This window comes from Oncorhynchus mykiss, chromosome 26 (assembly GCF_057628025.1).
Source record: "Oncorhynchus mykiss isolate SJ-2025 chromosome 26, ASM5762802v1, whole genome shotgun sequence".
Lineage (NCBI taxonomy): Eukaryota > Metazoa > Chordata > Actinopteri > Salmoniformes > Salmonidae > Oncorhynchus > Oncorhynchus mykiss.
In genome coordinates this window covers 25,802,135-25,816,284 of record NC_143047.1, presented here as the reverse complement: position 1 = coordinate 25,816,284, position 14,150 = coordinate 25,802,135, and the positions used below count along the sequence as shown (strand labels likewise).

At 41.9% G+C, this 14,150-nt stretch overlaps 1 protein-coding gene and 1 long non-coding RNA gene across 6 annotated transcripts in view; one reads left to right on the top strand and one right to left on the bottom strand.

Moving 5' to 3' along the window:
• Window positions 1-14,150, bottom strand: part of LOC110506702 (enhancer of mRNA-decapping protein 3) — a 32,394-nt gene that overhangs the window by 5,228 nt on the left and 13,016 nt on the right. For 2 of the 5 annotated variants that reach the window (XR_016492303.1, XM_021586516.3), the window contains exon 5: window positions 8,613-8,766. Coding sequence is in view for 2 of the 5 variants with exons in the window: in XM_021586516.3 (XP_021442191.3) it covers window positions 8,613-8,766 (154 nt within the window). In the remaining 3 variants the exon portion in view is untranslated. Of the gene's footprint in view, window positions 1-2,142; window positions 2,562-2,654; window positions 3,148-3,632; window positions 3,718-8,612; window positions 8,767-14,150 lie in introns of those variants that run through there. The other 3 variants (XR_016492305.1, XR_016492304.1, XM_090222598.1) reach the window with 3 other exon arrangements.
• LOC118944477 (uncharacterized) overlaps window positions 567-14,150 on the top strand; it is a 28,763-nt gene continuing 15,179 nt past the window's right edge. Inside the window, exons 1-2 of the long non-coding RNA XR_005039815.2 lie at window positions 567-734; window positions 1,288-1,393. This is a non-coding gene — a long non-coding RNA (uncharacterized LOC118944477). The remainder of the gene's footprint in view (window positions 735-1,287; window positions 1,394-14,150) is intronic.

Here is a 14,150-nt window from a genome sequence, read left to right as displayed (position 1 = left end):
AATTGCTAAAGCTACTGTCTATTCATCATAAATATGGCGTTTGCATTGACTCCTTCACACGCACAAAGAAAAAAGCCTAAAGCAGTGGGGAAATGGAAGATTCACAGCCTGTCAGACATTCTTGACTTAACAGTGAGAATGAATTTTTAGATACACTAGATGACGAACGGGGGGGGGCACTGTTTTGAAGCCACGCTTCCATTTTGGTGCTCCCCCACCATTGTAAAAAATGTTAATCATTTCTTAATGGCTACATTTGTTTTTACAATGTTTATTCTATTATTTTTTTATTATATTTTGTGAGCTAAACAAAACCACACAAAAAATAATATATATAAACATTTCTGTAAAGTAGAATTTTTACAAAGTAATAATGTTATTGTCCCCACTACAAAAAAATATATACTTAAATCTTTACTGTGCAACTGTGTGTACAGATGTTTTTGGAGACCCTTCTGGCAAGAATGCTGTATTCTTTCAAGATTTTAACCCGATTTCCCAGAAACCCCAGTACTCATCGGTAGTCACAGATGGGATGACTTGGCATCAACATCCGCTGTGGCGGTGTTATCAAGCAGTGGAGGCTGCTGAGGAGAGAACGGCTCATAATAATGACCGGGAAAGGAGAAACTGGACTGGCATCAAAGACCTGGAAACCATGTGATTGATGTATTGGATACCATTCCACTGATTCTGCTCCAGTCGTTACCACGAGCCCGTTCTCCCCAATTAAGGTGCCACCAACCTCCTGTGTTATCTAGTGCAGGGTTTCCCAAACTATCTCCTGGGCCCCCTAGGGGGCTTTTTATACCCCGTCTACAATCCTCATTTTTATATTAGAATAAAAAATATTCTCGTTGTTTCAGCCAGAAAGGCAGCTAATGTTAGCAATGTCAAGGTAGCTAGCAGGTTGAGAATAGTTACCGTGAATGTCCCTGCCTGGTACAATGTTAAATAGCAATCTGATGATAGCTAGCAAGTTAACTTACAAAAATAACTGTAAAATGTTTTTGACTTCATAGACCTGCATTCATGTAAAATAATCTTGACTTTGTATGCATTAATTCCATTGCCCTTCGGACTCCTATACTAGCGACCTAATAACATTATTGGGATGGCCCCTTGATTCTCGAGAGCTATTGCTACATATGAAGATGCAGTGATTGCAGAAGTGTGATACTCGACCCTTCTGCATGAAAATCAATATTGGTTATTCATAAAAAACACAATGTCGTGAACATTACAATACAATCCTAATAGTGTTGTGTACATGTTTCTTTTCTGTAGGATTCCAGTTTTGAAGAGCCGTAGCCTGTCCAAAGGCACAGGCAGGGCTGCAGAAAGAATTTGAAAAGATCTGCCCGACTGCAAGGAGAGGCTGGCTGAGATGAAGGTTAGTAAAAAATCGTTCACCTGTGGTACTGTTCACCTGTTTCACAACATATCACACAACATTTGGCTGCACGCTGTAATTAAGTTCATGCTTCCAGTCTAACTGGAAATATTTTTGATATCATGGAGTACCGGAGAGCTATCCTAGGATCTCCAGACATTCCACAACGCGGATAATCTCACTGGTGCAACTGCCTGAATTGCAGGGAGACTCCTGCACCGTACAACAAAACTGCTGCCATTCAACAACTGCACTATTTCAGTTATTTATTACCAAGTATGTTTACATAACAGTTGAACACTTTCCATGACATGACAACACTGTACTTTATTCTTCATTTGGATGCCAATTAAGAAAAATACTCAATTTGGTGACATTTTTAGAAGTCATTTTTTATCTTGTCCTTGGTCTGGGTGACATCAGTTCAGTACTTTATCAGAAGGTTTTCATGACACAGTGTCTTTGTTATTTCAAGAAGTTTAAAGATACTACCTTGTATTTTTGTTCATTTCCCTAATTAAACTTTAATTGACCTGATCTGTGTAATCAGACCAACTTGTTTTGTACTGTATTTACACCACTGTGGTCCAGCCATCTTTCTGGATATCTACCCACCTGTGGGTCTGCTAATTTGAAGTGAAAACCGACAAGAGCATAGATATCCAGGAAAACAGAACAGTTAAGTAAATAATTCTAAAACCATCCCAAAAATACAATAATGACACCAATTTGCAAGATAAAGAATGCACAAATGTTGTTTCTCACACAAGTTTATTGTTGCCCACACTAACATCCCTTATTTATATGATTTATATATGTTTGGTTGTAGTCCCAACTCTTTGAACAACATTTCTGAGTACTCTGTAGGTTTTCACACAAGTCTGACTAAATGGATAGCTCAGGTCCTTCCACGCTCAAAGCTGTGCTAACTGCATCATGTGTTGCAGGTCAACGTCTCCTCAAAGTTGTAGCAGGTCATCCGTTGTTGGTGGTGGCACTTCAGGGAGTCTTGGCTCATTTGATCTCAGTATCATTCCCCTTGGTATCCACAATTGAGAACCTAGTGTTCTCAACACTGCTCCCTGAAGTTCAAGGATGTAGGTGTAGTCCTGTGCAGTTTTCAATGCGTAGACACTCAACCTTCAAGACTTATTGTAATCTCCTTTAGCTGAAAGAGAATAATATTTGGTGAGTATTTTGTCTTATAGATTTTCATTACCATCAGTGCAGAACTGTAGAGTGCAACAAAATTCTAGATCACCTTTACTCCGCATACAATGGCCTCCCTTAGGCAAATCAGGCCATAACTCCATTCTCCTGCTTCCTGCTTAAAATATATGCATTCTTGTTTGTAAGAACGCAGATCTGTTTTGCAAGCCCTGCCACATCCAAGGAGCGTCAGAGCCAGTGTAGCAGGATTCGATCTTAGTCCTGTATTGACAATTTGCCTGTTTGATGATTCGCCAGAGGGCGTAGAGAGATTTCTTATAAACTTCCGGGTTAGTGTACAACTCCTGGAAAGCGGCAGCTCTAGCCTTTAGCTCAGTACGGATGCAGATGTTGCCTGTAATCCATGGCTTCTAGCTGGGATATGTACGTACAGTCACTGTGGGGACGACATCATCAATGCACTTAATGAAGCCGGTGACTGATGTGGTAAACTCCTCAATGCCATCGGATGAGTCCCGTAACCTATTGGGGCAAAAGTGTGTCACCAATCAAGCCCCAGAGGACTGGAGTTGCCCATCCCTGACCTAGACAGACATCAAATAAAACATTCCCCATCAATTCCAATTTGGAATACAATTTTACCATTTGACAACTATGAAAGAATTGCCTTTGATAACCATCAGGTCTTAGATATTCAGAGTAAATACATTCATGGGAGAAGTAGGCTATTAGACAGAATAAGGACTTAATGTTTCCAGTCATTTCATGTAATGTCATGTTACAGTCATACACTCAATGCATGTATATGTTTTGGGCTGTCTGTTTACATCTCAGCCAGACAGCTCCAACGGGGAAGAACATAGTAACATCTCTATGCAGTAGGATAATGTTGGGCTAGAATGTCATCAATAATGAAAGTAAATCCTGTGCAGTTCATTTTCCTAAACAGCTTAGCTAGATAGATGCATAGCATTAAAAGATGCTACTTATTGTTCTTAGCTAGCTAGGGGAAACAACATGATGGAACAGACAACATGGTCAAAAATATTTAGCTCAAGTCTGTGCTTACCGATCTGATTCTGCTTCAATACTCAACGATGATGGGGCTGGAAACAGGCTTGCTTGGTGTTGATGGCAATTTATTCCTTTCATGACTGAAAAATAATATTTCAGGTTTAAAGATATTTTCAAGAGCTTTGACGTCAAGCAATGAAGTCCAGTTCAGATACAACAGCCAACAGGAGACAACTAGCTAGTTTTAGAATGTGGTGTTGTACAACAGCTGACTAAAGACAGGGCATTCAGATCAAGAAGAAGAGACGTGAAGTTGACACCGTTTCGTCAATGAATCTTGGAAAATCCAGCCAATGAAATGACAGGTTCTAAAACTAGACCCTTCCGATCAAACAAACCATTGCATTGTGTCTCATTTTGTGTATCTGAAATTAAAATTATGATCATGGCTACTCCGTGCCAGTAAAGTAGTGTGTGAAATAGCTAGCTAGCTAATATCACAGCGTGACTTTCAGACCACAGAAATATAACAAGGTCAAGCAACGTTACACACATAAATTAGGTAGCTAGTTAGGACTAACTAGTGAAGCTAAATGTTATATTCAAATGAAAAAAAATAACAATGTCAAAGTCAGCTAATAAGCTGCAAAAGCTAATAAACAAAGTAACGTCATCTCACTGTCAACTGCGCTTATCTTCAGCAAACTAAATATTTGTATGAACATAACAAGATTCAACAACTGAAACATAAACTGAACAAGTTCCACAGTCGTGTGACTAACAGACATTAAATAATGTGTCCCTGAACAAAAAAGGGGGGGCAAAATCAAAAGTAAGTATCTGGTGTGGTCACCAGCTGCATTAAGTACTGCAGTGCATATCTCTTCTTCATAGACTACACCAGATTTGCCAGATCTTGCTGTGAGATGTTACCCCACTCTTCCACCAAGGCACCTGCAAGTTCCCGGACATTTCTGGAGGGAATGGCCCTAGCCCTGACCCTCCGATCCAACAGGTCCCAGACTTGCTCAATGGGATTGAGATCCGGGCTCTTCACTGGCCATGGCAGAATACTGACATTCCTGTCTTGCAGGATATCATGCACAGAACAAGCAGTATGGCTGGTGGCATTGTCATGCTGGAGGGTCATGTCAGGATGAGCCTGCAGGAACGGTACCACATGAGGGGGGAGGATGTCTTCCCTGTAATGCACAGCGTTGACATTGCCTGCAATTACAATGATGCTGTGACACACCACCCCAGACCATGACGGACCCTCCACCTCCAAATCGATCCCGCTCCAGAGTACAGGCCTCGGTGTAAAGCTCATTCCTTTGACGATAAACGTGAATCCGACCATCACCCCTGGTGAGACAAAACCGTGACTCGTCAGTGAAGAGCACTTTTTGCCAGTCCTGTATGGTCCAGCGATGGTGGGTTTGTGCCCATAGGCGACGTTGTTGCCGGTGATATCTGGTGAGGACCTGCCTTACAACAGGCCTACAAACCCTCAGTCCAGCCTCTCTCAACCTATTGCGGACAGTCTGAGCACTGATGGAGGAATTGTGCATTCCTGGTGTAACTCGGGCAGGTTTTTGTTGCCATTCTGTACCTGTCCCGCAGGTGCGATGTTCGGATGTACCGATCCTGTGCAGGTGTTACACGTGGTCTGCAACTGCGAGGACGATCAGCTGTCCGTCCTGTCTCCCTGTAGCGCTGTCTTATGCGTCTCACAGTATGGACATTGCAATTTATTACCCTGGCCACATCTGCAGTCCTTATGCCTCCTTGCAGCATGCCTAAAGTACGTTCACGCAGATGAGCGGGGACCCTGGGTATCTTTCTTTTGGTGTTTTTCAGTAGAAAGGCTCTTTAGTGTCCTAAGGACCTTAATTGCCTTCCGTCTGTTAGTGTCTTAACGACCGTTCCGCAGACGCATGTTCATTAATTGTTTATGGTTCATTGAACAAGCATGGGAAACAGTGTTTAAACCCTATACAATGAAAATCTGTTAAGTTATTTGGATTTTTACGAATTATCTTTGAAAGACAGGGTCCTGAAAAAGTGATGTTTCTTTTTTTGCTGAGTTTACAAACTATTGGATGCGTGGCTTGAAAACAACAATCAAAATAAGTAATCCAAAATAAACACTTGCATACATATTTATAACTAAATATCAAAACCATCATTTCACTTTATATCTAGAAAGATTATTATCTACCTAACAATGCCTTACCTTTTCAGTTGAAAAAATGGAAACTGTCAGTTTTGAATCCCTTCAACTCTCATTGTTCTCTCCACTGTGTGAACGCAAATCTGAGGTTTACTCTAGTTTTGGCCCGGGCTCTATCGTTTTTTCTCCTGTCAGCTCTCCAAAGTTCTCAGTTTCTTTGGCTTAGATGGAGTAGCAGCTGCTGCTGGGTCAGGTTGTTTGTCCCTCAGGTCTGTAAGCTAGGTATCTCTGCTAGCCAAGTGTGGACAAGGGCTCAGCTAGCTAGCCATCATACCACTACCCGTTAGAATATCCCTGAACTGTAGCAACACCTCCTCACAGGCGGAAACAAGTCCCTCATTAAGAGCAGCACAAAATCCAACCAGACAGTAAAATTAAAATCAACGAATAGAGGGGTTCTCAGCTAAAGCTAAAGGTGCAATATTGTTACGGTTGCATCACATTGGATAACCAGTAGCTACTTATTCAAGCTTTTGAACATAAAAAAAAATCTAAGCATTATTTGGCTTTCTGCCCGTTCCCAAAAGACATATAATTCCATTCATTCCTATGGAGGACTGCTTCTTCTGAGGACTACCAATATGTCCGACCGGTGGCTTCAAAACCTCTAATAGGCCAATACATCCAGAGTTTCATTGATCAGTGTTTTACAGGGAGCACCCCAAGGTTATTTGCCTGTTTAATACACCTCACTACATTTTATCACCACGGCAACAATACAAGAAACATACAGTGCCTTGCGAAAGTATTCGGTCCCCTTGAACTTTGCGACCTTTTGCCACATTTCAGGCTTCAAACATAAAGATATAAAACTATTTTTTTGTGAAGAATCAACAACAAGTGGGACACAATCATGAAGTGGAACGACATTTATTGGATATTTCAAACTTTTTTAACATATCAAAAACTGAAAAATTGGGCGTGCAAAATTATTCAGCCCCCTTAAGTTAATACTTTGTAGCGCCACCTTTTGCTGCGATTACAGCTGTAAGTCGCTTGGGGTATGTCTCTATCAGTTTTGCACATCGAGAGACTGAATTTTTTTCCCATTCCTCCTTGCAAAACAGCTCGAGCTCAGTGAGGTTGGATGGAGAGCATTTGTGAACAGCAGTTTTCAGTTCTTTCCACAGATTCTCGATTGGATTCAGGTCTGGACTTTGACTTGGCCATTCTAACACCTGGATATGTTTATTTTTGAACCATTCCATTGTAGATTTTGCTTTATGTTTTGGATCATTGTCTTGTTGGAAGACACATCTCCGTCCCAGTCTCAGGTCTTTTGCAGACTCCATCAGGTTTTCTTCCAGAATGGTCCTGTATTTGGCTCCATCCATCTTCCCATCAATTTTAACCATCTTCCCTGTCCCTGCTGAAGAAAAGCAGGCCCAAACCATGATGCTGCCACCACCATGTTTGACAGTGGGGATGGTGTGTTCAGCTGTGTTGCTTTTACGCCAAACATAACGTTTTGCATTGTTGCCAAAAAGTTCAATTTTGGTTTCATCTGACCAGAGCACCTTCTTCCACATGTTTGGTGTGTCTCCCAGGTGGCTTGTGGCAAACTTTAAACAACACTTTTTATGGATATCTTTAAGAAATGGCTTTCATCTTGCCACTCTTCCATAAAGGCCAGATTTGTGCAATATACAACTGATTGTTGTCCTATGGACAGAGTCTCCCACCTCAGCTGTAGATCTCTGCAGTTCATCCAGAGTGATCATGGGCCTCTTGGCTGCATCTCTGATCAGTCTTCTCCTTGTATGAGCTGAAAGTTTAGAGGGACGGCCAGGTCTTGGTAGATTTGCAGTGGTCTGATACTCCTTCCATTTCAATATTATCGCTTGCACAGTGCTCCTTGGGATGTTTAAAGCTTGGGAAATCTTTTTGTATCCAAATCCGGCTTTAAACTTCTTCACATTGGGGCGGCAGCGTAGCCTAGTGGTTAGAGCGTTGGACTAGTAACCGGAAGGTTGCGAGTTCAAACCCCCGAGCTGACAAGGTACAAATCTGTCGTTCTGCCCCTGAACAGGCCGTCATTGTTCCCAGGCCGTCATTGAAAATAAGAATTTGTTCTTAACTGACTTGCCTGGTTAAATAAAGGTAAAATAAAAAATAAATAAATAAAACAACAGTATCTCTGACCTGCCTGGTGTGTTCCTTGTTCTTCATGATGCTCTCTGCGCTTTTAACGGACCTCTGAGACTATCACGGTGCAGGTGCATTTATACGGAGTCTTGATTACACACAGGTGGATTGTATTTATCATCATTAGTCATTTAGGTCAACATTGGATCATTCAGAGATCCTCACTGAACTTCTGGAGAGAGTTTGCTGCACTGAAAGTAAAGGGGCTGAATAATTTTGCACGCCCAATTTTTCAGTTTTTGATTTGTTAAAAAAGTTTGAAATATCCAATAAATGTCGTTCCACTTCATGATTGTCCCACTTGTTGTTGATTCTTCACAAAAAAATACAGTTTTATATCTTTGTTTGAAGCCTGAAATGTGGCAAAAGGTCGCAAGGCACTGTATATATATATATATATTTTTTTTAAATAGGAGGACAAAGGCATGTTTGTATAAACCTGGGTCATGTTCATTAGGGCACACCGTAGCAAAATGTCTTGGAACTGAAAGCAAAAACTAACATTTCTTATTGGGCAAGTTCAGATATTGTAGTACCTCCCCATTTCAAACCATTTTCTTTAGTTTTGTGCCTATTGAATACAACTCTGATATCAATGAAGCCTGTTGCATGTGATGTGATGTCACCACCGTAGAGGGAGCCCACCCAGCCACTCACCGGTTGGGGCCCCCCAGTAGAGTGAGGGCCATCTGGCTGGCACACACACCAGTCATCTCTAGCCTCCGGTCCAGAGACAGGCCATGCCGCTCCGCTGAGGCCAGAAGACACTTGTGAAGATCATAGGACACACTGGGGACAACCAGGCCAGAGTCTACAGTCAGAGGAGCGAGAGAAACAAGATGGTAAAATAAACATGTATTAGTTGTTATTGTGCCAGATTATAATATATGTAGCTATGAGAAGAGACGAAGTTTTTAAAAAGTTCCAGATTTTCCCCCAAAATATATGGAAATGGTACTAAAAATAGAACTGTATAGAATCCTCATAATCAGTGTGACTAGACATTATCAAAAGGAACTACAAGGCCTAATTCACCAACAACATGAACTTTCACGATGAGGACACACACACACACAGGACATCTTCAAGGAGTAGGAGTTTATGTAAAAGCAGCACATCCCCTCACGTGAGGAGCCAGTTCCCTTGACCTGACCTCTTTCCCATCACAGAGGGAGGAAGGATTCCTTTCTTCCCCTCATTTGTCACTGTTGTCCGACACAACAACAAACAGATTGGCAGCCTTTTTTAAAAATATGACAAACATGAGGATGCAAACTGAGCTGCCTCTCCTAGCTATCCACCACAGCCTTCTGGAGGGGCTGGGTTCACACGCTCCAGCTCATCCCTGCTGAGATCCCTCAGCATCCCCATAACCAGAGCTTTTGGCTGAGAAAGACACCAGCAGCAGCCCCCCAGGCCCACACACATTACCGCCACACCTCAGAGGACTCACCCAAAACATAAAGGTACCATGACAAAGGGGAAACTTGAAAACAGGTGGTTAAGGTGTACTCGTTGGTACACCTGTGTGCAATGATGATGGCTAGCGTGTGTGGGAGAGTTTGACTTGAGTGAAAACTCAGTTCCAAGACTACACACACACACACAAATGATATGTACCCACACAGTTGAAGTCGGAAGTTTACATACACCTTAGAGTAAAAATTCCCTATCTTAGGTCAGTTCGGATCACCACTTAATTTTAAGAATTTGAAATGTCAGAATAATACTAGAGAGAATGACTTATTTCAGCTTTTATTTCTTTCATCACATTCCCAGTGGGTTAGAAGTTTACATACACTCAATTAGTATTTGGTAGCATTGCCTATAAATAGTTTAACTTGGGTCAAATGTTTTGGGTAGCCTTTCACAAGCTTCCCACAATAAGTTGGGTGAATTTTGGCCCATTCCTCCAGACAGAGCTGGTGTAACTGAGTCAGGTTTGTAGGCCTTTTTCAGTTCTGCCCACAAATGTTCTATAGGATTGAGGTCAGGGCTTTGTTGTCCTTAAACCACTTTGCCACAACTTTGGAAGTATGCTTGGGGGTCATTGTCCATTTGGAAGACCCATTTGCGACCAAGCTTTAACTTCCTGACTGATGTCTTGAGATGTTGCTTCAATATATCCACATAATTTTCCCTCATGATGCCATCTATCTTCTTCGGCTTGCAAGCCACCCCCTTTCTCCTCCAAACATAACGTTGGTCATTATTGCCAAACAGTTCTATTTTTGTATCATCAGACCAGAGGACATTTCTCCAAAAGGTATGATCTTTGTCCCCATGTGCAGTTGCAAACCGTAGTCTGGCATTTTTATGTCGGTTTTGGAGCACTGGCTTCTTCCTTGCTGAGAGGCCTTTCATGTTATGTCGATACAGGACTTGTTTTACTGTGGATATAGATACTTTTGTACCCGTTTCCTCCAGCATCTTCACAAGGTCCTTTGCTGTTGTTCTGGGATTGATTTGCACTTTTTGCACCAAAGTACGTTCATCTCTAGGAGACAGAATGCGTCTCCTTCTTGAGCGGTGTGGTCCCATGGTGTTTATACTTGCGTACTATTGTTTGTACAGAAGAACGTGGTACCTTCAGGTGTTTGGAAATTGCTCCCAAGGATGAAACAGACTTGTGGAGGTCTACAATTTTTTTGAGGTCTTGGCTGATTTCTTTTGATTTTCCCATGATGTCAAGCAAAGAGGCCCTGAGTTTGAAGTTAGGCCTTGAAATACATCCATAGGTACACCTCCAATGGACTCAAATGATGTCAATTAGCCTATCAGAAGCTTCTAAAGCCATGACATAATTTTCTGGAATCGTCCAAGCTGTTTAAAGGCACAGTCAACTTTGTGTGTGTAAACTTCTGGCCAACTGGAATTGTGATACAGTGAATTATAAGTGAAATAATCTGTCTGTAAACTATTTTTGGAAAAATGACTTGTGTTATGCAAAGTAGATGTCCTAACCGACTTGCCAAAACTATAGTTTGTTAACAAGAAATTTGTGGAGTAGTTGAAAAACGAGTTTTAATGACTCCAACCTAAGTGTATGTAAACTTCCGACTTCAACTGTGTGTACACACACACACACTAATTTTTACTATTTTCTACATTGTAGAATAATAGTGAAGGTATCAAAACTATGAAATAACACAAGTGGAAGCATGTAGTAAACAAAAAAAGTGTTAAACAAATCAAAATATATTTTAGGATGTTAGATTCTTCAAAGTAGCCACCCTTTGCCTTGATGACACCTTTGCACACAATTGGCATTCTCTCAACCAGCTTCATGAGGTAGTCGACTGGAATGATTTTCCAACAGTCTTGGAGTTCCCACGTAGGCTGAGTACTTGTTGGCTGCTTTTCCTTGAATACTCTTCTTCCCGGTGGGAACCACACATGCGGAGATCATCCGTTCACCTACTCTGCATCTCACAAAGACACGGCAATTGGAACCAAAAATCTCAAAAAGGACAGATATCGACCAGTATAATGTCCATTGCTCTTGTTTCTTGGCCTAAGCAAGTCTCTTCTTCTTATTGGTGTCCTTTAGTAGTGGTTTCTTCGCAGCAATTTGACCATGATCGCCTGATTCACTCGGTCTCCTCTGAACAGTTGATGTTAAGATGTGTCTGTTACTTGAACTCTGTGAAGCATTTATTTGGGCTGCAATTTCTGAGGCTGTTATCTCTAATGAACTTATCCTCTGCAGCAGAGGAAACTCTGGGTCTTCCTTTCTTGTGGCGGTCCTCATGAGAGCCAGTTTCATCATAGCGCTTGATGGTTTTTGCGACTGCACTTGAAGAAACTATCAAAGTTTTTGAAATGTTCCAGATTGACTGACCTTCATGTCTTAAAGTAATGATGGACTGTCGTTTCTCTTTGCTTATTTGAGCTGTTCTTGCCATAATATGGAATTGGTCTTTTACCAAATAGGGCTATCTTCTGTATACAGCCCTACCTTGTCACAACACAACCGATTGGCTCAAACGCATTAAGAAGGAAAGAAATTCCACAAATTAACAAGGCACACTTGTTAATTGGGTTCCCGAGTGGCACAACTGTCTTAGGCACTGCATCTCAGTGCTTGAGGCGTCACTACAAACACCCTAGTTCGAATCCAGGCTGTATCACATCCGGCCGTGATTGGGAGTCCCATAGAGCGGTGCACAACTGGCCCAGCGTCGTCCGGGTTTGGCCAGGGTAAGCCATCATTGTAAATAAGAATTTGTTCTTAACTGACTTGCCTAGTTAAATAAAGGTTAAATTGAAAAATAAAAAATGCATTCCAGGTGACTACCTCATGAAACTGGTTGAGAGAATGACAAGAGTGTGCAAAGCTGTCATCAAGGTAAAAGGTGGCTACTTTGAAGAATCTTAAATATAAAATATATTTTGATTTGTTTAACACTTTATTGGTTACTACATTATTCCATGTGTGTTATTTCATAGTTTATGTCTTCACTATTATTCTACAATGTAGAAAATAGTAAAAATAAAGAAAAACCCTGGAATCAGTAGGTAAACTTTTGATTGGTACAGGTGCATCCTGTTTCCATTGATCATCCTTGAGATGTTTCTACAACTTGATTGGAGTCCACCTACGGAAAATTCAATTGATTGGACATGATTCGGAAAGGCACACACCTATCTATATAAAGCCCCACAGTTGACAGTGCATGTCAGAGCAAAAACCAAGTCATGAGGTCAAAGGAATTGTCTGTAGAGCTCTGAGACAGGATTGTGTCGAGGCACAGATCTGGGGAAAGGTACCAAAAAATGTCTCCGGCATTGAAGGTCCCCAAGAACACAGTGGCCTCCATCATTCTTAAATGGAAGAAGTTTGGAAAAACCAAGACTCTTCCTAGAGCTGGCCACTCGGCCAAACTGACCAATTGGGGGAGAAGGCCCTTGGTCAGGGAGGTGACCAACAACCCGATGACCAACAACTCTTTGGCCTGAATGCGAAGCGTCACGTCTGGAGGAAACCTGGCATCATCCCTACAGTGAAGCATGGTGGTGGCAGCATCATGCTGTGCAGATGTTTTTCAGCAGCAGGAGACTAGTCAAGAAGACTAGAAGACTCAACGCTGTAATCGCTGCCAAAGGTGCTTCAGCAAAGTACTGCGTAAAGGGTCTGAATACTTATGCAAATGTATTATTTCAATTTTTTTGTAAATTAGCAAACATTTCTAAAAACATGTTTTTGCTTTGTCATTGTGGTGTATTGTGTGTAGATTGAGGAAAAACAATATTTAATCAATTTTAGAATAAGGCTGTAATGTAACAAAATGTGGAAAAAGTCGAGGGGTTTGAATACTTTCCGAATACACTCTGTGTGTGTGTGTGTGTGTGTGTGTGTGTGTGTGTGTGTGTGTGTGTGTGTGTGTGTGTGTGTGTGTGTGTTTATATAGATATCTATCTATATTTCTACTACTCTGGTCAGGTCTGTGTCTCAACAACAGTAGAGGATATCTAGGAAAGACCAGCCCAGGGAACATGGTTCCTAGGTACTGCCACAACCATGTCATTATTCTGGTAGCTGCTCACAGAGCCCTTTAAAGAGCCCTGTGCTAATCTCTACCTATAGCCCATGGCACATTAGTCTAGAGAGGAACAAAGACTGGCTAAAGGGGCTGCACGGCTCAATATCCCTTTGATAGTGAAGCAGGTAAGCGTTGGCCTGGCTATTGAGTGCTCAGCGTGGCCTCGCTCCTCATGTATTGTGTGCATGCAGGCACGTATGCAGCTATCAGAAACACACAGGCATATCACTCAGGGCATAACACACGCAGTGTGACATGCAAACACACACCTGCAAACAGCAGATAGACGGATGTCGTGCCTGGGTGAAATGAACCTTATCTCTTTCCTGTTCGTATCTCCACATCCCTCCCACTGTTCCAATCCAAAGACAGGTAATATACTACAGTGGGGTGGGAGAAACCCAGTCTACTCTGCTGCACCGTTCCTCGGACAATCATGTGAGAGAAAAGCACACAGCAAAGTTAACTGCTCCTTGTCATGCAACCTGCCACTGAGGAGAGGGAAAAGGAGAGAGAGAGGTGGGAGTTGCACTATGATCTAATTGCCTTTTGACCATCCCCCCAGCTAGATGTGTTTGTAAGGAATTCCCCTGCTAGAGCACCCCACCCTGATCCGGTGTACTCTCTCTCTCACACTCCATTACACGCAATG